General features: G+C 37.0%; 2 protein-coding genes and 1 pseudogene across 5 annotated transcripts in view; 2 read left to right on the forward strand and 1 right to left on the reverse strand.

Moving 5' to 3' along the window:
* LOC140526996 (utrophin-like) overlaps nt 1-7,471 on the forward strand; it is a 167,997-nt gene extending 160,526 nt beyond the window's left edge. For both annotated transcript variants that reach the window (XM_072643614.1, XM_072643612.1), the window contains 3 exons: nt 665-814; nt 4,015-4,090; nt 7,371-7,471. In XM_072643614.1, coding sequence (XP_072499715.1) covers nt 665-814; nt 4,015-4,090; nt 7,371-7,468 — 324 coding nt within the window. In that variant the 3' untranslated portion in view covers nt 7,469-7,471. The remainder of the gene's footprint in view (nt 1-664; nt 815-4,014; nt 4,091-7,370) is intronic.
* On the reverse strand, nt 1,960-3,699 carry LOC140530421 (ATP synthase subunit beta, mitochondrial pseudogene; annotated as a pseudogene).
* Nucleotides 7,472-7,479: 8 nt separating the features above from the next.
* The window catches only part of LOC140526994 (utrophin-like), a 262,618-nt gene continuing 242,898 nt past the window's right edge, over nt 7,480-27,199 (forward strand). For all 3 annotated transcript variants that reach the window (XM_072643607.1, XM_072643609.1, XM_072643608.1), the window contains exons 1-5: nt 7,480-7,572; nt 8,897-9,005; nt 10,877-11,076; nt 13,965-14,119; nt 19,541-19,730. In XM_072643607.1, coding sequence (XP_072499708.1) covers nt 7,480-7,572; nt 8,897-9,005; nt 10,877-11,076; nt 13,965-14,119; nt 19,541-19,730 — 747 coding nt within the window. The remainder of the gene's footprint in view (nt 7,573-8,896; nt 9,006-10,876; nt 11,077-13,964; nt 14,120-19,540; nt 19,731-27,199) is intronic.

Here is a 27,199-nt window from a genome sequence, read left to right on the forward strand (position 1 = left end):
TGAAGTCATACTTTCAGAAGATTCTGTTAGCATAAGAATTATTGCTTGACACTGTCATTTCAATAGTTGAAGCGGAATCCTGATATTTTTGCATCATATAATGGTTTCATATCATATAAAGGCTTGGTCCTTCTGTGTTAAGATCCTGCTGCCTAGTGCAACGTATTCATTGAATTGTTCACGTAGCTTATTAAATGTGTTGTAGGAGTACTACTTCCTGGCAGTTTTTAGCCTTAAAAATCATGGCTGTGTTGCATCATTACACTTGGCGTTATTACACTTTGATTCTTAATTACTGCTTTGTAATTCTGTTCCTTAAAATATTTTCATTTGCATTGTTCCAAATTAGTCTCATGACATGTATAGAAAAAACTAGAGGCATTATTTGTTCTCTATTCTCTTTGTTAAGCGTATTTTTAGATAAATTGAAGTGTGTATTGCTGTTTTCTTAGAGATTATTTGCCACGTAAAGAACTTCATTCCACATGATATTATTTTCAGGGATTGTTACTATTATTTCTGGTTAGATTGTAGTATGTTTACGCATGAACATTTTAAATGCCAAATCCATGATTTAAAGACAAGGGTTTTTCATGTCATTCTACTAATGCTGGTGTGGCTGTGTATTGCCCTTTTAACCAAAGCTCTCTTCTGCCCCCTTTAGGACTTAACCCAGCACATGGATGTACAAAGGGAAAATCTTCGGTGGTTGAACGCAAATATCCTTTCGCTACTTGCATTGGAAGACTTCAGTATGAATGAAGGAAAATTCATTTCTGCCAATTTAAGAACTCTGAATATCAAGTGGGATAAGGTATGCCTGAAATGCTTTGCACATTGCATGTCCCCAATCAATATTTGTGGATGTGATTTGATTATTATAAGAATGATATCCTTCTAATATTCTATTTTACCTTTAAAGATGCCCTCCCCCATTTTTCTTTGTGAGTGCCTCTTATGTTCATGGAATATAGTGAAATATTGATTTGCTTATCTTAAAAATAGGGAGAAATGTTTTCGGGGCATTTTGCTTAATAGATTTGGATGTTGTGAAGTCGATGAAATCATGAATATTAATGTGACTTGAGACAAACCAGACAGAACTGGCTTGAAACTGTTATTTTGTACCCAGAAAAGTATAGCTTCCTACATAGAACTTGAGTATCACATAAGAAAGAGAAACTCTACCAAGTGTTTCCCAAGTGTCTTTTTAGCATCTACTGGTAGGAGAACTCCAGTGCCACCATCCTTCAGGGCAGTCCCTTCCGATTTTGGCCACTTCAATTATGATGAGGATTTTCCTCATTTTGAGTCACTCTTTCCTTCTGCACTTCTACCCATTGACCCTAGTTCTGACTTCTTAATAAGGGCAAAGCAAATCGAAGCTATCACACAGAAGTGTGATAATTCTGCTTAAGATAACTGTCTTGTGGTCATTAAGAGGCAGCTCGTTGGTGTAACAGAGTTCTAGTCTGTGAGTCTGTGAGACCTGTGTGGAAATCTAGCCTCAGACACTTAGTAACTGACCATGGGCAAGTCCCTTCAGCTCTGTCTGCATCATTTTTCTCAACTATCAAATGGAGGTCATACTAACACCTACCACTAGGGGTGTTGTGAAGCTCAAGTGAGAGAATATTTGTAAAAAATTTACCAAAGTGTGTGGCTCATATTAAGCACTTAATAAATGCTTGTTTCTTCCCTTCTCTTCCCTCTTTGCCCTCATTTTCCCTTCCATTTTCTCCTTTTCCCCTCCCCTCTTCCTGATTTCTTCCCTTCTGCCCTCGCCTTCCCAAGAATACAATATTTTATCACTCCCATTCCTGTGTAATAATTTTCATTTTGGTTATGCACAGACATTTCTTAGTTTTTGATAATAAAACTAAATGAAAATTATGTATTTTTTGGAAATAGGAGTTATTGTTATTTTGAATTATTTTAATTTGTAAGGTTTTTTTTTTCTTTTTTTTGGCTGTGAGATGTACATTTTATTCAAAAGTTTAAATATTCTTCACACAGTACACAGATTTTCCAACCAAAGTTCTTGTGTAGCATGCTCAGACAAGTAAAACTGAAGTCTGGGTGGCAGATGCAGACTCCTCACGAGTGCTCTTCAGCCAGTTTTTCAGCTTTTGTCACAGCTTCTTCAATGGGTCCGACCCTATAGAAGGTGTGCTCTGGGAGATGGTCATACTGACCTGCCAGATTTGCTGGAATCTCTTAATAGTTTATTTCAGGGGTACCAACTTCCCCAAGTGTCCTGTGAATACCTCAGCAACCTGGAATGGCTGTGACAAGAAATGCTGGATTTTCTGGGTCCGAGACACTGTCAACTTGTCTTCTTCAGACAGCTCATCCATACCAAGGATAGCAATGATATCCTGGAGGGACTTATAGTCCTGCAGAATCTTTTGCACACCTCGGGCAACATCATAGTGCTCATTGCCAACAATGTTAGGGTCCATGATCCGGGAAGTCCAGAGGATCCACTGCAGGGTAAATGCCCAGCTCTGCAATAGCCTGGGACAGCACAGTGGTAGCATCCAAGTGGGCAAAGGTGGTGGCAGGAGCAGGGTCAGTCAAGTCATCGGCAGGGACATAGATGGCTTGCACAGAGGTGATAGAACCTTTCTTAGTTGTGGTAATTCTTTCCTGCATGGTGCCCATATCAGTGGCCAAAGTGGGTTGGTAACCGACAGCAGAGGGGATTCTGCCTAGTAAAGCAGACACCTCTGAGCCAGCCTGCGTGAATCGGAAGATATTATCAATGAAGAGCAATACATGCTGACCCTCTTGATCTCTGAAGTATTCAGCCACAGTGAGGCCAGTCAAGGCTACCAGAGCTCGAGCACCAGGTGGTTCATTCATTTGGCCATATACCAACGCTACCTTGGAAGTGGTATCCTTCAGACTGATGACACCAGATTCAATCATCTCGTGGTACAAGTCATTGCCTTCTGGAGTCCGTTCATCAACACCAGCAAACACAGAATAACCACCGTGGGCCTTGGCAACATTGTTGATTAGTTCCATAATCAATACTGTCTTTCCCACACCAGCACCACCAAAGAGACCAATTTTGCCACCCTTGGCATATGGGGCCAAAAGATCCACAACTTTGATGCCAGTGACCAGGATTTCTTGCTCTACACTCATCTCTACGAATTCAGGAGCCTCAGCATGAAGAGCAGCAAAGTGTTTGGTTTTGATTGGACCCCTTTCATCGATAGGCTCTCCAATCACATTCATGATTCTTCCTAAGGTCTCAGGGCCCACAGGAATTTTGATTGGGGCTCCAGAATCCAGGACCTTCTGCCCTCTGACCAATCCTTCCGTCCCATCCATAGCAATGGTCCGGACTGTGCTCTCCCCCAGATGCTGGGCGACCTCCAGAACCAGCCTGGTCTCCCTGTCCTCCAGGGCACTGAGGATGGGAGGGAGCCCCTCATCGAACTGCGCGTCCACCACTGCCCCGATGACCGCCACGATGCGCCCGCTGGCCGCCCCGCTCTTAGGGGCGGGGGAGGTCTAGGCCGCATAGTCCCGGGCCGGCTGCATCGCGGCCGGGGCCGCCCTCAACATGGTCTGGGCTGGGGGCACGAGCGCCGAGGCGCCCAGGCCCCAAGGGCGCCCGAGGCTCAACAGCCCCGATGTGGCGGGGTCTGGGCAGAGACTGAGCCTGTAAGGTGTTTGTAAAAGCATGCTCTTCCCTTTCTGATTTAGCTAATTAAGGGAATTAAAATGCATAATGGAGAATGAAAAAGAGTCATACATAGTGAAGTATGAATCAGTTCTTTTTATATTAAAGAAGGCCCTCTTCAATAAAGCCATAGATCCATGTCTACTGATGGGTTTAAGTTCTGTCTATTAATAGCAAACATAATTTTTTGATATTCTAGTTAGAATAATAGAAACATATTCATTTTGAATGTAATTTGGACTATAAAATCATCTTCATTCTGTGGGAAGTAATATTTTCTCTTATGTTTCTTTCCCTCTCTGTGTATGAAATTATAGGTGGAGAGGGATATCCCTCGCGCCCTGGAGGAGAGACCCTTGGATGTTTGCGAGCCCCATCCTTCAACAGCCTCTGGTAAATAAGGGAAAACTTGATACCTTAATTTTGTTTAATTTTATGTGGAACTTTCATCTTTCTATTATTTCTCTGTAAAGCTATTCTTCTAAGAGAGTTTTAAAAGTAATGTTTCCTCTTCATTTTTTAAAAAGTACAATTTAAATGTGTTCTTTTCTTTTGGGGTTTAACAGATAAATATCTTTTTTAAAAAATCCTACTGCTTGAGTGAATAAAGAGCATTAGAGTAGAATAGTTAATACTAGCTTTATGAATATTTAAATGAGACTGGGATGATAGTTTCTCATGTTCAATATTTGCCTTTTCATGTTGCTAACTCAAACAACATACTCATAATTCCTTTTTTGGCTTTGTAAACTGGCTCCCAGGGAAGCTCAGTCATTTGCTAAAGATTACATAGTTAATATATCAGTATTTAACCTAGGTAAAAAGTATTTTACTTTAGCACCACAACATACCACCCCACCCAGACTGCGTTGTTTTCTCATTAGTAGGATGATTTTGAGGTGGAAAAGAATTAAAAGATATACTTATTCCACTCAAAGAGCTTATACATTTTTTTGGGGGGGGGGGAAAGACACACAATTCCAGCATGAATCACTTGAAATTAGGCACTTTTCATATAAATTGTCAATTATGCTTTGTAGATTCCTTCAGTTATTAATATTTTCAGTAGACATACCTTTTCTATTTTTTTTTATATCACAAAATGTATATATTCTTGTTGTCAAAGGGTAGCTTATATTTAGGATTTGCCTCTATGATTCTGTCACTTGGAGAGTTTTCCTCCACGATTTTTGAGTCAGCATGGTACAGTGGAGGGAAGACTTACTCTGAAGTGAGAACACTTGGATTCAGTTCCTTTCTCTGACCCTTGAGTATCCTAGATGACCTTTCTGTCACTCAACAATCCTTGATCTTCCTTTCATCATTAGTGAAATGGGGAGATTATTTCTAAGTAGATCTATGATCCTATGAGTCAAATGGTCCACTCCTCTGCAGGTAAAACTCTTTGCTGTCTTGGTCACTGAGAGGTTCAACAGTTTGTCCATTTTCACTAGTGAGTGTCAGTGGCAACACTTGAACCCAGGGTGGTTCTAAATCCAAGCCTGGCCCCTTAATCCACTATGCAGTGTTAGAGAGCTAATGTGTTCTTTTTTACCTCCATTTTAATTTCAAAAAATCAGAGGTAGAATCTGGTAAAGGGTTTAAGCGACAACATTTTTCATCAATGGGCAAGAGGTCTGACACTTTAATTAAGCATTTATTATGTGCTAGACACTAGGATCATTGCTTCATAGATATTTTAGTTTGATCTCATTTGATTGTCACAGCAGCCCTGGGAAGTAGGTCTGTTATCCTCGGTGTTTTCTATAGTTAAGGCAACTGAGGCAGATAGAGAATTGGTGACTTGTTCAAGGTCACACAAGTATTAAGTGCATGAGACTAGATTTGAACTCAGATATTTCCAGTACCCTGCCCAGTGCTCTATCCACTCAGCCACCAAATGCTATGGTTATTCACCTAGTGTCAAAATACTTTATCATTCTGGCATGAGAATAAATTAATTATATCTATATATTTATAGATATCTATATATCTATAGATATATGTATGCATGCCCACATATATGTAGTTGTATGTACGTGTGGTTGGCTTTTTGTATATGAGAAAATACTACATTACTATATGTGTATCCCATTTTAAGCATTACCTTAATATGTACAAATATGGAGTTTACATGGATAAATTAGGGGTGATTGGCCCTCATTGTATATAGGTTCTTGATTATATAGGAGGATTCATGTCTACCCAGTTATACTTTAGAGTTTTTTTGGAAATACACATGACTTTATTTGAACACATCTCTGAATGACCTGTATCAGCATGAACCTAGGACCCATGAGGTCATTCACTTCATAACCCAATCTGTTATATTCCAGTGAATGGAATATAGGGGAGAAAAATTTTTCCCCAGGTTCACAGATGGTATGCAGTTGAAAGATATCTTTGTACAGGCAATAATTAAGTGACATTTGCCCTTATATAGTAAAACACAGACTTCTAATGACATTCTTCTGGTCTTTCACACTCAATGGTTCTATCCAGTTACATTTTATACACTGTGCCCTGCCTTAAAATAATTGATATGTAAGGTACATTATAAAAAAATTGTATTGGAAAACTAACTTAAATTTACATAGTGTTTTGACAGTAATAAAACACTTTCTTTAAAATTACCTGCTAGCTATGTAGCATTTCTATTATTAAACCTATTTTGCAGAAGAAAAAACTTAATGCTCCCAAACATTATATATATTTATATACCCACAATTATATGAGCTGGAAGAGTCGGAAGAATGTAAATTGAGGAAGATTGAAATTAGTAGAAAACCAAGAGAGGTGATATAATAAAAGCAACACTGTAAAGGCATATATATTTGCAAAACTGTGGAACTATGATCAATATAGTTGATATAATTCATGATTCCAGTTTACCAATGATGTACTATCCTCTGATAGAGAGGTAATGGGTTTAGGGTAAAGAATAAGACATAAATACTTTTGTATATATCCAATGCTTGATTATGCCTATTTTACAAGAATTTTTTTTCTTTCCTCTTTTTCTTAATGACATGGAAGGTGGGAAGGAAAAAAATACACCTCTAGTAAAAAAATTAAAACTAGAGAACTGGGGTGGAGGTGCTTTTACAGATGTGGAATGGCATTCTCTTTCAAATGATATCATCATATTGGTTTTACTTCATTTTGTTTTGTAAGAGAACTTTTTTAGAGTGGGGACAATTTGCAAATGTTTATAACATTAAAACTAATAGAATAAAAAATATGTTGGAGCTGAGAAAATCTGAACTTCCGAATTTCAGGTCTTCTGAATTTCTCACCAGCAATAATTCCAGTAAATCACATTGTTCCTCAAAAGTGGTATAACATTTCTATTAGAATTTATATTTTTTGCTAAATTCTTTCCTTCCAAAAAAATCCTACATCCCACATACTTCAAATATCCTTATTTTATGGATGAGTAAATATGATTTGCCCCAAGTCACGGTAGTAATAGGTACCAGAGTTGGGACTTGAACACAGGTCTATAAAAGCCTTATCTCTCCAGTTCTAATGCATATTACAAAGTGAATATGAATTAATAGATGACTAGTATATAAAATGGAGATTTTCTTTATAAAAATTCTCAGCATTTTATTTGAAAGATTAAAAGAAATCAGTAGCAAAATCTCTTCTGAATCTATTTGTATTTCTTTAGATTATCCTGCCACCTCCGAAGTTACTGTTGAGACACAGTCATCTCTAGAACCAGAACTTTCCTCGCTTCCAGATCTAGAAAAAACTGCGCAAAACTAGGTGAATGGCTTATGTGCATCGAACTAATGCACATAACGCTGAGGTCCAGCGTTGTCACTGTTGGAAATACGGAAGAGATCAAAGCGACAATTGAACTTATGAAAGTAAGTATGTGGTGTAAAGTTGAATGCCAGAATTATAAAAGCAGATAAGACTGACCTAAAAAGTCTCCATTTCATTTGTGGTGCTAACTGTGGGAATGTAGAATTTAGAAAGCTTTTACAAGGAAGAAGAAATCTTCCCACTTAAAACAATTGAGTTTCATAAAATCCGTGTTAACCCAGTTAGGTTTTAGATGCACCCATGGATTCATCTGCTGATATATGAATGGCTCAAATCAGCATTCATCTCTTAGATACTTATTTGCAAGGTACTGCCTATCTTGAAGATATGAACGTATTCCCTACCCTCAATATTTAAACCTAGTGTTTAGTTTCTAGCAAACTACACACTAGTTGAGTCTGGAGTGTTTTCCTACCTGCGGTACACAATAGAACGTAACTGTGTGTTGAATACTACATTCAAGGTCATTGTATTTCTAGAATTTCATGAAACTGGATTGAATTTTCAAGATTAAATTACTTTTTACATCCTCATTCAGAGAGACTGTTTTACTTAAGCATAAGACTTTTGTGGGTAGGCTGATATTTGAAAAATGGAAATTTTTTCTTTGGAAAAAAGTTAATAGTGTATTAGTATTCTGTGTTGTAGTACCGTCTTCCTGCTCCGGCATTACCTCAGTTCTTTTACCAGCCATTGGTAAAAACCTTACACTGTAGTCCGTATTTTGTGTTTATGATCATTATTCTTGAAACATGAATTGTTCTCTGATTTCATCCTCTTTTCTTTCAGTATTTATCAGTTTTATAGAGAACAAAATCAGGACACTTAATCAGTGTTAAATGGTACAAAAGCTTCTGAAGCAGCAGTTCATCATCGATGTGTAATTAATCTACAATTTAGAAGCTCATTGATACACTTGCACTCTTTAATCACCTTAATAATGGTTGGTCAATCTTGTTTTTTGTTCTTTCTTTAGCAGTACTGGGAGAGTCATCTTAATCACATACGTGGATCTAGATAAGTTGAAGACTGTCTTTCTGGAAATAAGTCATTAGATTCCTTAGCATTGTTTTTATTAAACTAACCTTTGTGCTATATTATAATACGTAGGGACTGTTTTAGAGTGAGTTTCATGACCTAGGAGTTTCCTGTACCAAGGAAACCACTGGTCTGGGATATTGGCACCTTCTCAGGTAGCCCTAGAGACTTGCCCAGAGCACTGCTTGACTGCCCTGGGATCCAATAGCCCAGGAGGAGTCAGAGGCAGCTGGAACTTCTGCCTTGCTGACTTTTGGGGTCAGCCCTCTCTCCATTGTTCCCTAATGACTCTCAGTACAAAATGTAATATAATTTCTTTTTCATTAGATTACAAAGGCTGACTTAGAGCAGCGTCACTCCCAATTGGATCGTATTTTTACGTTAGTGCAAAATTTGAAGAGTAAAACAGATATAAAAACAGCCATCATCGAAAAACGTAAGTCTCTTGCAGCTATCTGTCGTCGTCTGTCCTCACTTTGTAAACTGTGAATTTCCTCACTTAGTAAATCCTACTAATATGTGTGTATGTAACATATATGGATAATGTACATCTTTGTATGTGTGTGTATACACATCTGTCTCTAGATATACACACATGCACACACATTACACATGATACACATATACAAGCACATTTTTATTTGGGTTGACACATTTTGATGTATAGTACATTTCTTTATATTTTAGTTTTGTCCTTAAAATTGAGACTGTATAATAGTCTTTTTAGGAGTATTTATTTCCCTCAGTGTCAAGTACCAAATCACTTTTGCTTATGTGAATTCTTAATGTCTTTCTTTTGAATTGTATACTGATATGTCTCCTCAAGGCTTACTTGGATGCTTCTTCAGGTCATGGAGGTGAACCAGTGTCCTTTTCTGTTGAACTTTCTATGTTGAGCAAAGGAATTTCCTGAAAACAAAGAAAAAAATGTAAAAGTCTCCAAAATTCTTTTGACACACAGAAGCAGAAGAACCCTTATTTTTCAAACTTACAAATTTAATGTTCAGAAGGATTTCTTTTGCTCGTGTTGCATCATCAGTGTTAGGAGGTCGTAGTTGACTGGAGGCACTTGGAGCCCTGTGGATAGAATACATGTGCCTTATGTAGCCCAGCTGCATTTGAAGAGACTCATCACCACAGTGTCTGCAACAGGATGCATTCTTCTTCTATAGCAACTCTCTTGTCTCCTCTGCATTGAGTGGTTGTGAGCTGGATCAGTGCAGAAACAATACTGGTGTCAGTGTCAATCTTTGAATATCAAAATGTACTGATTTAAAGCAGGCGTTGATTTTCACTTCATGAAGAGTACCTTGGATCATTAGAGATTATAATTACTTACACTTTAGGTTTATTTTATTCCCATTTATTTTTAAGCAACCAAGAAAATAAAGACAGGGCCACAGGAAAGTGCTGCTATAACTTAAGTATCACTCTTGAGCCTCATGTCACTGATGGGACTGAAGTCAAATGTTTTAAAGGGTCTGTTAAGATTGTGGGTTATGGTAGCAATCAGTTAATTGGCAAAGTTAATTTACCAAGTAAATCCTTGTAGCCTTAAAGAATCTTTCTATCTCTCGACTTAGTTTTGTCACTTACGTGGTAGATTCCGCCCATTTTCTTTTTGTTTTGTATTTCTTTGAGCTATAGAATGCTGGAACAACGTAACTTTTGAATGCTCTTTAATATTGCGGCCACCCCCTACTCCCACCCCCTTCTTTACCCTGCTTGGATGTGCCTTTTTGTGACCTATCTCTACTGTTCTGCTTTGTACTTTTGTCTATCTTGTGAATCCCTCTAAAACCTCTTCCTCAATGGTGTCATCCCATCCATTGTCATCACTTATTTTAAGAACCAAGAATGACCTCCTTTTCTATTTTCATTTCAGTACTTCATTTATAAAATTCCTAGACCCTGCCTTCGCACATTAAGTGTAAAGCCAAGTAGGGGTATTTTTTTTTTTTAACAGGGATCTATCGACTTCTTAATATTCCTTGACTGGTTTAGTTTAGCTTGGAGTTGATTATTGCTTTTTCAGTGATTACCTTGCTGTGTACTGTTACCCTCTAATTTTAAATTTGTATTTTCAACAATTTGTAATGTCGGCAGTTAAGATGATGCTGTTCTGTCCTTCTCTCCCTTTAGGGACATTTCTTAGAATTTACTTATATAGGCATGTTGGATTCCTCTCTTGGATCGAACTAGAAATCTTTTTGTTTTATTTGCCAGATTTCAAACATCAACCAGTTTATCACTGATGCTCAGTTCATATGAACTTTGAGGTCTAACTTTTTGCATTGCTTCCCATAGTTAATGAAGTCAAAATTCAGTGGGCCAGCACTGAATTTGGTGTGAACTCAAGGCAAGAGCGGCTGCAAAACATGCTTACGGACTCCCAACGTTGGAGAGATTTAAATAGACAAGTCCAAGAACTTGTAACCGAATACAAAGCCAAACTACTTAGTATCTCAGAAGAGGAACCGCTTGTGAAGCAAATTTCTCAGAACAAAGTAGGATTTACCAGATTGTTTGCATTTCTTTTTCTTCAGTGAAGTTTCATTTTGTTTGTTTCCTATGAAGTCTTTCTGTATTTAGGGTTCTGTGAGATATATACATATTTAAATTGTGTACTGCATTTTCATTATACATCAGATACATGTGAAGATTTATTGTGTACACACATCCAAAGAGAATCCTTTTTTTAGGGCTTCTTTGGTGAGTTAATGCCAAAAAATGTTTAACGCTTAAATAAAAAAATCCATCATTTCATGCAATTTGTCATTGTGGAAAAGAGGGCTAGACTTGAAAACCATAGAGACCTGTGTTCTATACCTGTTGCTCACACTGAATGAGTTTTTTCTATAATTATGGACCTTGTGTGTAAAAAAATTTGAGCATAATGGGATCTTTTACATTGATCATATTTTGACTTGTAATTTATTTTTGTCTCTCATGGCAAAGGAGACACAGATGGATTTCCATACACATTTTTTGTATTTAGCTTATGTTGACTCCATACTGAATTATTTTAGTTTTGTGATCCTTCTCTTTCCCCATTCTCTTGAAAAGTCTCCAAAAAAATGCAATCCCTGGATAATTCATTTGTGAAATGTGATTAAAATATTAAGGCATTAGATAATAAGTATAATGAATGCAATTTAGGGTACTGCAGTCTAATCATCAGTAGAGTTGTTTTGTTTCCATTGCTTTAATTGGATACATGCATTACAATTGAAAGGAGCAAAATCTGTGATGGGTAAAAGATTTTGCTTCTTTTTGTATCCCCAGTGCTTTCGTCCATTGCCTAACCCCTAGTGGGTACTTCATGAGTGTTGGTTGGTTAATTGATTTTAAAGTAGGGAAACAAAAGTCCACTTATAGTCAGTGTCTGTAGTTTATCATTAGTGTTTTACCAAATCTCAAAGCCTATTTGATGGCCACCTGTTTGCTAACTCTAGTGGTAGACGGAAATCTATAGTGGGCTCCGAATAGATTTCGTGTTGAATTGTACATTGTCCCAAGCGTTTATTTTTTTTCTCTTTTTTGGAACAGAAAACCTGGGGTAAATAATAGTAATAATAGTAAAATTCCCATTTTCCCTGAAGAAGGCATAGGCCATTGTAAGCTAAAGTACCTTAAAATATTTATTTTCTTATACCTGTAACTTGAGAACTGAAAGGAGTCATAGGTGGACAAGATAAAATATTCAAACCAACAAAACATCTTTAGCTGGCGTTGCTGTGCTTTCATGTGATTGTTAAGGCATAAAGAATATAGCCTTGTAATGTTTTTCCTATTATTTTTGCTTTGAGCAGCATTTTACTTTTTTGTAGAGTTTATTTTTTTTTAGGGTTTGTAATCCTGATGTTATCTCCGGTACCTCTTCTAAGAAAACAATTTTAAAAAATTATTTTCTGGACACTGCAGGTAAACTGCTATGTCTTTAATTTTCTCATGTAAACTGAACTTTATTGTACCAGCATGAACTGTTGGCGACCACCATTCTTTGGTGATCTGTTGGAGAAAAATAGAACTGAATTATCAAACTTTTACGATATTTTAGGGAATTTTTAAGTTGCTATCGTTATTACTTTGTATGTGTACTTTTTGTGTTCTTTATTTGAAAGGGAATTTTCTATAGAAGCAATTGAAGAATGCTGAGAAATCTGGTTGAATATTTAAAGCAGTGATATGCTGGTAAACGTTTAACAACTGGCTCCTTGGAAAAAGAATGTTTGCCCCATATACTGTAACATTAAATTTTTGTCCTTCACTTTCCTCATTCTAAACAAGTATCAAAACTGTCAACCATGCCCTGATTTCTAGCATTTGCTGATTTCTAATGTATAAATCCTCATACTGATAATTTAACAATTGTGCCTCCCTGGTATGAGTTCAAGTTGCCTCTAGCGCACCTGCTTTAGCATAGTCTAAATTTTCTTGTACTATTACATAATATGGCAGTTTTCAGAGTGTAGTCTGGCTCCACCAAGGATGTACAAAACCCTTTGATGGGATCAGTGAAGTCAAGGCAATTTTCATAATAGTAAGAAATTTCAATTTCAAATATGTTAACATTGACGTATGTCAATAACCCCTTAAACAAAAAAGCTCTATGTGTGTGATGGCTGTAAAGGAGCCCTAAAACCACGGGTGTAGTATAAAGACAAATGGACTGAAAATGCCTGGTCTTGAATTGGCCACTCATCATGAGATCTTGAGCAAGTAGATTCTTCTTTCTTGGTCCCAGTTTCTATATCTGTGTAGTACCTGCCTTTCCTACTTTGAAGGACTGTGGGGTGGACCAAATGACAGAAAGAATGTAATATGCTTTTCAGTTGCATAAAATTAAATACCAGCTTCTGAGTATGTATATCTAGGTGGTATATCTCTACTACTACCTCTTTGTTTTTTCTTTTTCCCAGTAGTATCATATTGTATAAAACTTGAGAATAGATACACTGAATTAATGGTTATTTTTAATATTTTTCTGATAGAAAGCAAGAAGATTGCTGTCTTTCTTTTATCATTGGTAAACCTTTTAGTACTCTATGGTACTACTTCTTATAGTATTCTGTGTATATGTACTGTATCCATGTGTGATGTATGCATTTGCCTCTTCAGCTCAAAAACTGCAATTTAATATTAGAAGATATTTTAGATCTATTCAGAAAGTGCATGCTTATGGAAACTAAATTAATAGATAACTATTTAGATTATTTTTATTTTGCTAATATTCGTGGTATTATACAAACTATGCTAATCACTGAGAGAACTCACAGTGCATTCAGGGTATGAGAAAATTAGTGTTAAGATAATTTGGATGGTCTTTTGTTATGATGTACCTTCCATCTGTGACCCCACTCATGTTATTTTTTTCCCCCAAATTGCGCTTTAGGCATTAATCCAGGATTTAAATAAAAACAAAGCTACGATAAAAATTTATGAGAATCTGTGGAAGAAATTGGCGAAGACGTATAGAACTGATGATACTAGGGCATTAAGGAAAAATGGTGATGACTTCAATGCAGCTTGGGCTAATCTCAACCAACGGTAATTTAAAGACTTTATTGGTTAATATTACACAGTCAATGTGGAATATAATTTCTTCGTATTTTGTAAGTTAATGCTTTATCCAAAGACTTAAGCTATGGTTTTCAGAGGTATATACAACCATTTTATTGTTGTTCAATCATTCAATCATGTCTGAATCTCTGTGACCCCATTTTGGGTTTTCTTGGCAAAGATACTGGAGTGGTTTGCCATTTCCTTCTTCAGCGGATTAAGGCGAACAAGAGGTTGAGTAACTTGACAGGATCAGTGTGTGAGACTGGATTTGAACTCAGGTTTTCCTTATTCTAAGCCCAGCACCCACCAAACCATCTAGCTTGTCTCCATGCAACCATTTATATGACTTCTTAAGTCTTTGTCATTAACAAGCAAATCAGTAAGCATCTATTGAAGACCTACTATGTCCCAAATGCTGTGCTGGCAGTACTGGTGATAAAAATGCAGAAAGGAAGCAGCTACTGTTCTCTTGGAATGCTCATCCTATCAAGTGCTTGTCATTATTAATAACAATCATTATTTTTCTAGCTACTGGGCAAGATTAAAAAAGCAGGTTTTATACCTGTCCTCCTTGAGTTTGCCATTTTTTTTTTGGATTCCTTTTGATAGCAAACTGGACTAATATTACGTGGTCTATATCGTATTTTTAGAGTGACTCTTGTCTTATCTTTCTCAAACAAGCATCTGCCTTGGAATTTCTCCCTAAACAATTATCAGAGTTTGTTATTCATTCCATTTTTGTTTGCTTTGTTTTCCTATTTCTCTCTGCATACTTTCTTCCAAACATTGCCCCACTGCTTTGATGCTGTGGAATGCTATATATGAGTAAATGCGTATCGCTGATCTTTATTGGGAAAGTTTCCTTTCCAGCAGTTCCCTTTAACAATGAAGTCCGACGTCTATACCTCTCACCCTCCCCCCCCAAAAAATCAATAATCACATCTTAGTATAGAAAGCTAGATAGAAGATTTGAATCACTATTCTGTTACTATCTGTACATTTGTGTGCATATCATTTTTTACTAAGTCTAAATTTACTCCTATGTAAAGAAAATGAAAACGAACACTGTAATGCACTTTTCAATAAAGCTAAGTCATTCTTGTCTTTCAGTCCTGGTAGGTCAATTTGGAGAGCATCTTATCTGTGTGGGAAATCTTTGTCTTCAGCCTCAGTGAATACTTGGGTTTGAAGAACCACAGTCTTTAAGTTTTGCTTAAAATTTCTTTCTTATGCTTGTCAGTGCTCCAAAATATTTACTTGTTTCTTGATTCTGAGAATGACTCCAAAGGTCTAAGTGCAATTAGTCTCTCCTCTTCTCAGACCTTTAGATACATGATGTGATTTACTTCGTGGTATTTTGATTTCAGAATTCTGCATTTGACTAAAGTAGATAATATTGGACTCCTTTGCAATTCATATTCAATTCATAAAGCATAGCCAGCAATTTAGAAATGATAGTAAGTTGTTTTTCCTTTTATTTTTGCAACAATCTATAAAACAAATTTCTGTAGCGATTCTGCAGATAGAATTGTTGTTCAGTCGTCTCTGACAGATCCCTTGGACCATAAAGTCCATGGAGTTTTCTTAGCAAAGATATTGGAATGGTTTGCCAATTCTTTCTGCAGTGGATTGTGGCAGAGAGAGGTTAAGTGCCTTGGCCAGGTTCACACAACTAGTTAGTGTCTGACGTCACATTCGAACTCAGGTCTTCCTGACTCCTGACCCAGCTCTTTATCTGTTGGGCCATCTAGCTACCTCCTATAACAGTGTTGTAAGGCAAATTAAAAGGTATGAATATAGTTGAAAGAGATTAGACTTTGGAAGAAAGAAATCTAGTGCAAATGCTATGTTTTGTAAGAGATTTTTAGGGAAAAAGTATGTAATATTAAGTTCTCTGTGGCTCACTGGAAGAAAGTCCTGTTTTGATATTACACCTGTTGGGTATGACAGTGGGTTTGAATACATGAGCTATAACCCATGACTGAGAGGAAAAGAACAGCAGGATGCCCTCGTTAGCAAAGAAAGATGCTCCTTAAATATAGGTTTCCTACATAACAGCACCATTTGAGGAGTAATCTAACCAGTGAAGACTTTTGCAGAGGATAAAACTTTCTAGAAAAATCGACCACTTAGGAATATAGACCTGCTTTATTTAGGACCTCTAAATCTTTTTTCCTTTGCTTTGTAAATATTTTAAGACTGGCTACAGCAATAGCTGGGTTAGATAGAGTAGGCAATTAAAAATGGATTATACTCAAAGATAATACTTCCTCTCTCATAGCAGGGGAACACAACACTCACATTTTCATTCAGTTGTGATAATGCGAAAGACAACTACTCTTTCATCAACAGGATTTTCAAAACTTGAACTTATTTTTAAATGGATATATGGTAGTTTATTAGAACATCATGCTTATTGGAGACATATATATAGTCACGTTGGTTGAAGTCTTTCAAATGGACATGACCTTCCTTCCCTCTTTCACCAATTCCTTCCTTCCTCCTCCCATCCGTCCTGCCCTACCTCCGTCCCGATCCCATCCCTCCCATTCCTTCCTTCCTTCCTTCCTTTCCTTTCTTCCTCCTTTCTCCTTCCCCCACCTCTTCCTTGCCCCCCTCACCTCCCTTCCTTAGTTTGAAAAAAAATGTACATAAAGTAATAGAAAATCCTCAACTATCCCAGCTGCTTGGGAAATCATTTCCGCTTATAAGAGATTTCTGGATAGTTGAATATTTACCCATTTAACTACTAAAACTTTTAAAACTCTTTGGCACGGATTTTTTTCTTAAATTTATTGGATTATCCTCCTGTCTTCTTAAACAGTTTATTTATTTGATAATTAGAATGATCCACAGTTTTATTTGAAAAGTGTCTTTGTAGTTAAGTTTCCCCCTGGGTCTTCTTTTTTCCCTGGGGGGGTACTCTTTTCCATCATTTATTAGAAATCTTTAGATTCTTAGAAGTGGAAATGACCTTAAGTAAAAGAGTGTCAGAATGTTGGCTTCAGGATAGTTATACCCCACCAACTGTATAAAAAAATCTTCTTTCCTCAACCCTCCCTCCTTTCCCTGGCCACCTGGGTGATAGGTAGAGTTTCTATATAGTTGATAGGGTTCTAATTAGATGAAATGTTACATGGAAACCGACAGCCATAAGCATTTTATAGTGGTCCCTGATATATGAAAGTGATTAAGAATTCTCAATTAAATCTTCTATCGATTACTTGTATATCTTCCACGTATTTTGTACCTTTGACAGAGTGTCACTGAAGTTGCATTTCACAAAATTTTGCATTTTAGCAACTTGGAATATTTTCTTTATGTCTTTCCTATTTTCTTCAACTTTACAGAGTGATGTAGAAGGTTCAGGATAAAATAAAGTTATTCTGACTACTTAATGTCTAAATTAAATGATAAAATAACTTTTTAGAGCTATGTAGGTTTAGTCATCGACAGCTAAGTCACACAGCAGTGGCTAGAATGCCAGGCCTCTAGGCAGGAAGACCTCATTTGAAATCTGGTCTCTGACTCTTAAGTATCTATGTGACCCTGGGTAAGTCACTTAACCCCATTTGCCTTAGTTTTCTCATCTGTAAAATGAGTTGGAGAAGGAAATGTCAGACCCCTTCAAGTGTCTTTGACAAGAAAACCCCTAATGGGATCATAAGGAGTTGAACGTAATTGAAAACTGATTCAACAACAGTAATATTTTATCTGTATACTATCATAAAATTCCCAGAATATGGTGAATTTAGGTGGTTAGTCATCAATTTAGTTCATTTGTTGCACAATGCATGTGCTCACATTTGTTTTCTGCCATATTAGTTGTTAGAAGAAGTATATAAGGAAGCCACTAAGTTGCTGTTCACTGATTTCAGTCATATTTGAATCTTTGGATTCAAATTTGGATTTCAAATTTTGGATTTTCTTGGTAAAGAGGAAACTGAGGCAAAGAGGGTTAAGTGACTCCAATGACACATAGCTAGTCTAAAGCTGGATTTCAACTTGGGTTTTCCCCAATTTCAGTCCCAGCACTCTTATCCACTGTGCCCCCAGCTGCCTTCATTAGCTAATAAGCAGTTGCATACCATTGAATTGTTGCTAACCTTTCTCTAGTTCTTCAAATCAGAAGAAATGATGTCAGATCAGGTTTTCAGTGCCATACACACATCTTTACCATAAATCCCCGTTCTGATGATTCATCCAGGCCTATATATAAGTGAGTGAATTCTCAAAGTCTATGTCAGCTGAGATTTGTCTGTCCAACCCTGTAGTTCTGAAACTTCTGGCAGCAGACTGTTTAGATTTTCCAAGAACCAGCCTATCTGAATGGAGATGGCTCACTCACTGAGTAATGAAAGTCTTTATCAAGTTCCAGAGGTTTATCATCTGTCTTGGCACAGTTAATATCTACACTCATTGTCAAAGATCTTTTGGTTTATTAAAGTGACTTCATCTCATTTCCGAGTCATAAATACATATGTCATGAGAAGTAAGAGAGCTACAATGATTCCTTCCACATCATGGGGTTTAGGGGCATAGTGCCCTAGTGATCTGAAAAATCCGTATAAAATTCTTTGGCCCTACCAGAGATGAAGTTTGAAATATTGTGGTATCAAAAGAGAAAATATGTTGATATTATACAATACTGTTCATATATTTTATGCATTTCTCAGTCTCTAAACTCACATTTTCTGCATCGTTTGCTGGTCTTCACGTGTTGTCTATGATTTCCACACAACTCCCAAAACATTCTCACTTAATTTCTTATGTACAACTGTAATATATCAAAAACTGCAATGGGGAAAATCATGATTTCAAAGGGATAAATACACAGGAAATCCCTTATTGAATGAAGTCTCATTTTTGAGGATGGTTCTTCATTTTCAAAAATCGTTTCAGTTGAGTTTTTCTTTAAGTCATTTTGTTTAGCTGGGAATATGGGGAGAGAAAATAACGCTTATGAAATGACTGAATTGAATGCCCCCTTTCCAATTTCCCATACAATAAGTGCCCTTTTGGGGTATGCACAAACATTAAATGTTATCCCCAAATAAGAATAATAACTCAATTTTTCACAGGAGTGATTTTGTAATTTGAATTTTTTTGTGCCTTCACAAATTAATATTCATATATGCAAATAGAAAATTCTTACTATTCTTGTTTGAAGGAGGAGAAAGGAAGTTTATAGAGGGCCTACTTGGTGCCAGGCATTGTACTAAGTGGTATGCAAGTATCTTGTTTGATCCCGAAGTGCACCAAACATATGAAGGGATGGGTTTCTCAGCTACTTTAGGTAATTGATAAAAAGGAACATTCCTTTTTGCATTATCTATTAATTTCATGTTGATCATGTACATAACATTGGATCTTATTTAAGGTTTGCTTGTCTGTTGTTGCTTCCAGCGCTCGAGGAAGACAAATTTGCTTAGAGGTGGACCTCAGGTCAGTGCAGGCCTCCTTCAAGATTATGGACAAATTCTGGAATTGGTTGACAGAGGCAGAAACTTCAACTAATGTACTTGCCAATGCGATTGAGCAGGAGGATGCTTTGGAAGAGTGTGTTTTGTACAAGAAGCTGAACAAGCAGTTTGAGGTGAGTGATTCTGAACCCAGCACATTGATTCATAGCTGCATTTTACATTGTGTTTTCTTTTTCCAATTACTTGTAAAGATAGTTTTGAACATTCACTTTTATAAGATTGTGAGTTCCAATTTTTTTCTCCTCCTTTCCCTCTCTCCCTTTGCCCCTCCCCAAGCTGGCAAGCAATCTGATAGGCTGTATGTACAATCATATTAAACATATTTCCATGTTAGTCATGTTGTGAAAGAAGAATTAGCGCAAAAGGTGAAAACCATGAGAAAGGAAAAAAAACAAAATATGGTATGCTTTGATCTGTGTTCAGACTTCATAGTTCTTTCCCTGGGTGTGGATATCATTTTGCATCATGAGTCATGTGGAGATCTAAGGATCATTGCTTTGCTGACAAGAGCCAAGTCTATCAAAGCTGATCTTGGCACCGTGTTGCTATTACTGTGTACAGTGTTCTCTCGGTTCTTGTCAATGTTATTGTTCTTGTTAGGAGGTAGAAGGACCAGTAGGGAAAGGGGTGAATCTTGTCCTTGTTATGAGCCTAGGGGCACTTAAAATAGAGGCCTGATTTTGTTAATGTGGTAATCAAGGTGCTTATTCCAGAGGGATGTATTTTTTAGTTTCATTACTGCTACATGCATCCCTTTTGTGGTTATCCTCATTTGACCTAAAGTTTTTTCTTCTACTGTTTAATTTATTTAGACTTCAGAATGTCTTCAGAGAACATACACATATACTTACACACATGCATATATGTGTGTGTATAGAAACGTATTTGGGTGTGTGTGTATTTCCTCCAACTACCCTAATACTTAGAAAGATCTCATGAGTTACAAATGTCATTTTTCCATGTAGGAATGTAAACAGTTCAACTTTAATGAATTGAATTAATGGCTTCTCTTTCCTGTTTACCTTTTCATGTTTCTCTTGATTCTTGTATTTCAAAGTCAGATTTTGTATTCAACTCTGGTCTTTTCAACAAGACTGCTTGGAAGTTTCATTTTTTTCCACTGAAATATTATATTCAATTTTGCTGGGTAGGTGATTCTTGGTTTTAATCCTAGCTTCTTTGACCTCTAGAATATCATATTCCAAACCCTTCAATCCCTTAGTTTAGAAGCTGCTAAATCCTGTGCTATTCTGATTGTGTTTCCGTGATACTTGAATGATTTCTTTCTGGCTGCTTGTAATGTTTTCTCTTTGAAGTGGGAACTCTGGAATTTGGTTACAATATTCCTAGGAGTTTTCTTTTGGGGATCTCTTTCAGGAGGTGATTGATGGATTCTTTCCATTTCTGTTTTACCCTCTGGTTCTAGAATATCAGGTCAGTTTTCCTTGATATTTTCTTGAAAGATGATGTCTAGGCCATTTTTTCTTTTTAATCATGGTTTGAAAACCTTTACCTTCATCTCTTTTTCTTATGGTACAATAACATTCCATTCCATTTGTGTTTCATTTTTTGTTCAGCTATTTCCCGATAAATGGAAATCTCTTTCATTTCTGGTCGTTTGCTTACCCTCAAATTACTAATTGGAATATTTTGGCATATGTAAGACTTCCCCCTTTGTCTGTGACATTCTTGGGATTTATGTGATATTCCTGTTTAAAGCTTAGGGGCAGTTTAGTTTTGTAAGCTAATTTCCTATTGCTTTTTTGGGCAGTTGGATCAATATTCAGCACTGTAAACAGTGTTATTGATGCACTTGGGTTCCCACAGTTTCTCGAGCATTCAGTATTTTCATCTTTTATAATCTTTGACAGTTTTTTAAAAAAAATTTGAGATGAAACTTCAAAGTTGTTTAATTTTACAATTTCTCTCTCTTAGTGAATTAAAACATTTTTGATATTTGTTGATAGTTTGGTTTTCATTTCTTCCTTTTCAAACTCTTTGTATCCTTTGACTACTTCTCTCTTGGGAAATGGGTATCCTAGAGCATCTTCAAAGGACTATTAACTATTTTTATTTATCATATAGGCCATCTTAGTGTCGGAGGCCATGATATGTTACACTGTTGACTCTTTGTGACAGTGTAAAGACAGTCCAGTTAACTTGACACAGCCCCAAGTAGTTGTCCAGATTGCTTTTATATGAAAATAATTTTTCCCCATTTCTTTTTAAAAACAATTTAGTGGTATATTTATAAACCAATGGTTATATGTGTGGCCATGTAGGTCCAGTATAGACTGCTCAAGGCATTTATGTGTGTGTGTGTGTGTGTGTGTGTGTGTATTAACACCACCACTTTATCCCCTTTTCCCCAGAAGATCATTAGTTTCACACCATGTCGTTGATAATTTTTCCATGTATGTGCAATGTAAAGTAAAGGAGATTTGACTATTTGATACTGTTTCAAAGTATCTCTTATACAGTTTGTCATTTTAATATTTAGATGCACAATTTATACTTTATCATCCATGTTCAGGCTGTACTGAGCATATCCTTGTATTTATGTAATTTGAAAGACTTTAAAATTTGTAGCAGATTAGCCTGTATAATATTGATTAGTACTTAACACATATTCTTATATTCATGTCTAAAGAGAGATTTGGAAGAATATGTTAGAAATAGTAATAATTTGTGGATCAAACCAAACAAGTGTTTAAGAAGAATGTAAGGAACTGTTAATGTTTTCTATCTAAAGAGTTTAACCTTTCCTCCTTATATTATTATATTAGGGAACATTTTCTTACGATGACACATGGTCATTCAAAATATTTAAAGAACTGTCTTTATTATGTAGGGAGAAATGAGAGGAGAAATGAGAAAAAATGGAGGACTAACACGCTAATGTGAAGATTTTTTTCAAAAAATGAGCTGCAATATACATTTTAGACTAATGTTTTCAAGGAAAACAAAGCAATTATCATTACACATAAAATTTTAGAAATATTTTGTTTGCATATGTGTTAATAACCTATAAAAGCCGAATAATCCATTTATTTCCCTTTAAGGTAAGCCTCTCAAACCCTCAATTTCAAGTATTTGTTAATTTAAAAGAAAAATTAGATTAACCAAACTTCTCCCCCAAACTAAAACCTTATCTTTAAAGGGAAGTAAATTGAAAGCAAACTTAACATAAAAGCAGTTGTTGGAGTTTGATTTTATGTACACAGTTTAAATGACGGTGTAAGGGAACCCAGGGTATTTTGTGAAAGGTGAACAAGCCAAAGCTGATGACATTCCTTGTACATAGCTCAAAATGTGTCAGGTCTTAGGGACGGCCTGATACGTAGCCATGATAAGAACCGTGAGAAGAGCAAGTAGACATTTTCCCTGTGTTCAGATGAATCTTGGATGAAATGGAGGTAAGGTGTGCTATTGTTAGTTTGATTTCTGGAAGGATGCTACATTTTTATGTATCCCATGTTTTTAATGGAAAAGTATTATCTTGAGCAGCATTTATTTCATTGACCCACTCCAGGGCTGTCTGAAGTTGCTTATAACTCAAGCAATCAATTCTCTTAGTGGTAGAATGGTAGCAGAAGCATGTGCTCTTCAAATGAATATATGTTTGACTTTAATATTTGATAGTTAGGAATAGGTGGGTAAAGAAATAGGAACTGAATAAAGTGTACACAAATTCGAAACTAACTTTTTAGTAGGCTATTTCCCCTAATATTTTAAAACATTGCCATGTTCCTCACTAAAAAAATTCTTAGGGGGGCGGAGCCAAGATGGCGGAGTGAAAGCAACGACTCACCTAAGCTCCTGGACAAACTCCTCTGGATATCTCTGAAAGGAGAATCTGACCAAATTTTGGAGGTGTGGAATCCAGTGGGTGACAGACTTTGACAGATTCGGAGCCCAGGTTACACTGGAAGGTCCACGGGAAGGATCTGTTCCGCGGGGGTAAGCCCCCAGCGCACAGCGCAGTGCGGTCAGCGCAGCAGGGCGGAAGGGACCTGAGAAGCCCGAGAGGGGCGGGCGAAACCAGCAGAGCAGGAGACAAGCCAAACCGAGCCGGTGAGAGCCACTGAGCGCCAGATGTCAGCGCAGCAGCCCTTGAAACCTTCAGCCTGAAGACTAAACTTCGGTAAGTCACCTACTTGAACTTCCAGGAGCTAGGATGGCGGAGTGATCAGTAAGTGCTCTCTCCTCCCCCCTGATGACCATGAAAGAACCATAAAATATTTCCCCAGATAAATCCTGGATCAGCGGGAACAGCAGAAGGGGGCAAATAGTCTCATAACACCAGAGGCTAGAAAAATAGCAAAGGGGGATTCTTCCTACTGTGGCAGAGGCGGTCTGGAAGGACAGACAACCCAGGGCAGAGAAAATTCGCACTGAGACCCAGGCAAGCCTCAGTGCCGGAAGAAGAGCCCCAGAAGGGGCGGGAACACGCATTAGCATCTAGGCATGCCCCAGCCCTCCAGGGGAAAAGGGAAGACAATAGGGAAGCTGGGATCACCATCCTCTGACCTTGCCTTTGCCTCAGGTCAGCTGAGGAGATCTCCTGAGACCAGACCACCCCTCCCACACACCTAACAAGCTAACCCCAGGGTTGATCTGGGAAACAAAAACCAAAAACCTGCTTTTAGCCTTGACACACATCAGCTCAACACAAAGATCTGTAGCTTCTGACTGAAAGAACCAGAAGCTACAACACTCAGCCAACATCATGAATCGGAAAAAGCAGACAAAAAGTGAAAAAACCATAGAATCTTTCTATGGGGATAAGGACCAAAACACAAACACCAAAGAGGTCAGAGCTGAGACTGTACTTCCATCTGAAACCTCAGAAGGGACTATGAATTTCTAGCAAGCACAACTAGATTACCTGGACCAGCTGAAGAAGGAAATAAAAGAAAAACTGCCCAATGATTTTAAAATTATAAAAAAAGAATTCACTGATGAGAACATCACTCTGAAAAGGAAAATTGAACAAATGGAAAAGGAAGTTCAAAAATTAACTGGAGAGAATAATTCCCTAAAAGGAAGAGTTAATCAAACGGAAAAGGAAACCCAAAACCTAATTGGGAAAATTGATCAAATGGAAAAGGAAACCCAAAACCTAACTGGGAAAATTGGTTGAATGGAAAAAGAAGTACAAAAATTAAATGGAGAAAATAGCTCCTTAAAGGGAAAAATTGGTCAATGGAAAAGGAGATGCAAAAGTTAACTGAAGAAAACAATACGATGAAGATTAGAATTGGGCAAGTAGAAACTAATGACTCAATGAGGCAACAAGAATCAGTCAAACAAAATCTAAAGAATGAAAAGATAGAAGAAAATGTAAAATATTTAATTGGAAAAACAACTGACCTGGAAAATAGATCCAGGAGAGAAAATTTAAGAATTATTGGCCTGCCAGAAACCCATGATGAAGAAAAGAGTCTGGACAATATCTTCCAGGAAATCATCAAGGAAAACTTCCCAGAAGTACTAGACTCAGAGGGCAAAATAATCATCGAAAGAATCCACCATTCCCCTCCTGAAAGGGATCCCAAACTCAAAACCCCAAGAAATATCATTGCCAAATTCCAGAGCTATCAAGTGAAGGAGAAAATACTACAAGCAGCCAGAAAGAAATAATTCAAATATCAAGGACATACAGTCAGGATCACACAGGACCTTGCAGCTTCTACATTAAAAGATCGAAAGACTTGGAACCCAATATTCTGTAAGGCAAAGGAGTTGGGACTTCAACCAAGGATCAACTACCCAGCAAAGATCAGCATAACATTTCAGGCAAGGAGAAAGTCATTCAACGAAATAAGGGATTTCCAGAGCTTCCTGACCAAAACACCAGAACTCAATAGACAATTTGATCTTCAAATGCAGGTCTCCAGAGAATCATAAAAAGGTGAACAGGGGGAAAAAAACAAAAACAAAAACTTGCTACTCAGTTAGGGCAAACTGTTTACCTCCCTATAAGGGAAGATGATACCTGTTAATCTTGAGAACTGTGCAGCTATTATGATAAAAGGGATATATGTAGAGGGAACGGGTATAAAGTAAATGATGTCATGTCAAAAATATGATTTAAGTATGAGAAGGGATTGTAATAGGAGGTGTGAAAAGGGGGAAGCAGAAAATGGCAAATTATATCACAGGAAGAAGTACAAAACTATAGTAGAGGGAAGGAGGGGAGGGAGATGAGCATTGTTTGAGAGGTACTCTCATCTGATTTGTTCAAAGGAGGGAACAATAATCTTAAGTAGATAATCCTAACTAGCTCTATAGGTAGTAGGAGGGGAAGGGGGAAGAAAGGGGAGGGTGGCTAAAGGGGAGAAAAAAAGCAATAAGAATAAAGGGGAGTAAAAGGGAGGGGGCTAAAAGAAGGAGGGGAAGGCTGCAGGAAGAGGGGGAGACAAGTGAATACTATTGAGGAGGGGAAGGGAGATGGGAGAGCTAAAAGCACAAATGGTGGGAAAGAGGTTGGAGGGAAATACACAGATTGTATTCATAACTGTGAATGTGAATGGAATGAACTCTCCCATAAAACGGAGATGGATAGCAGAATGGATTAAAAGCCATAATCCAACAATATGCTGCTTACAAGAAACACATCTGAAACGGGGGGGATACACATAGGATAAAGGTCAAAGGATGGAGCAGAATATATTGTGCTTCAGCTCATGTAAGAAAGGCAGGAGTAGCAATCCTAATCTCAGACAAAGCAAAAGCAGAAATAGATCTAATCAAAAGGGATAAGGATGGAAACTATATCCTGCTAAAAGGCACCATAGACAATGAAGCAATATCATTACTAAACATGTATGCTCCAAGTGGTATAGCATCCAAATTCTTAGAGGAGAGGTTGGGGGAGTTGAAGGAAGAAATTAATAGCAAAACTATACTAGTGGGGGACCTCAACCTCCCCCTCTCTGAACTCGATAAATCTAACCTCAAAATAAACAAGAAAGAGGTTAAGGAGGTAAATAAAACTCTGGGTAAGGTAGATATGATAGATCTTTGGAGAAAATTAAATGGGAATAGAAAGGAATATACCTTTTTCTCAGCGGTACATGGAACATTTACAAAAGTTGACCATGTACTAGGACATAAAAATCTCACAATCCAGTGCAGAAAGGTAGAGATAATCAATGCATCCTTTTCAGATCATAATGCATTAAAAATTACATGTAATAAAAGGCCATGGAAAGAGAAACCAAAAATCAATTGGAAACTAAATAATCTAATTCTAAAGAAGGGTTGGGTTAAAGAAGAAATCACAGAAACAATCAACAATTTCATTCAAGAGAATGACAATAGTGAGACAACATACCAAAACTTATGGAATACTGCAAAAGCAGTTATTAGGGGAAGTTTTATATCTTTGAATGCTTACGTAAATAAAATAGAGAAAGAGGAGATCAATGACTTAGGCTTGCAGTTGAAAAAGCTAGAAAAAGAACAAATTGAAAATCCCCAAGTAAATACCGAATTAGAAATACTGAAAACCAAAGGAGAGATTAATAAAATTGAAATTAAGAAAACTATTGAATTAATAAATAAAACCAATAGTTGG

This window comes from Notamacropus eugenii, chromosome 2, assembly GCF_028372415.1.
Source record: "Notamacropus eugenii isolate mMacEug1 chromosome 2, mMacEug1.pri_v2, whole genome shotgun sequence".
NCBI classification, from domain to species: domain Eukaryota; kingdom Metazoa; phylum Chordata; class Mammalia; order Diprotodontia; family Macropodidae; genus Notamacropus; species Notamacropus eugenii.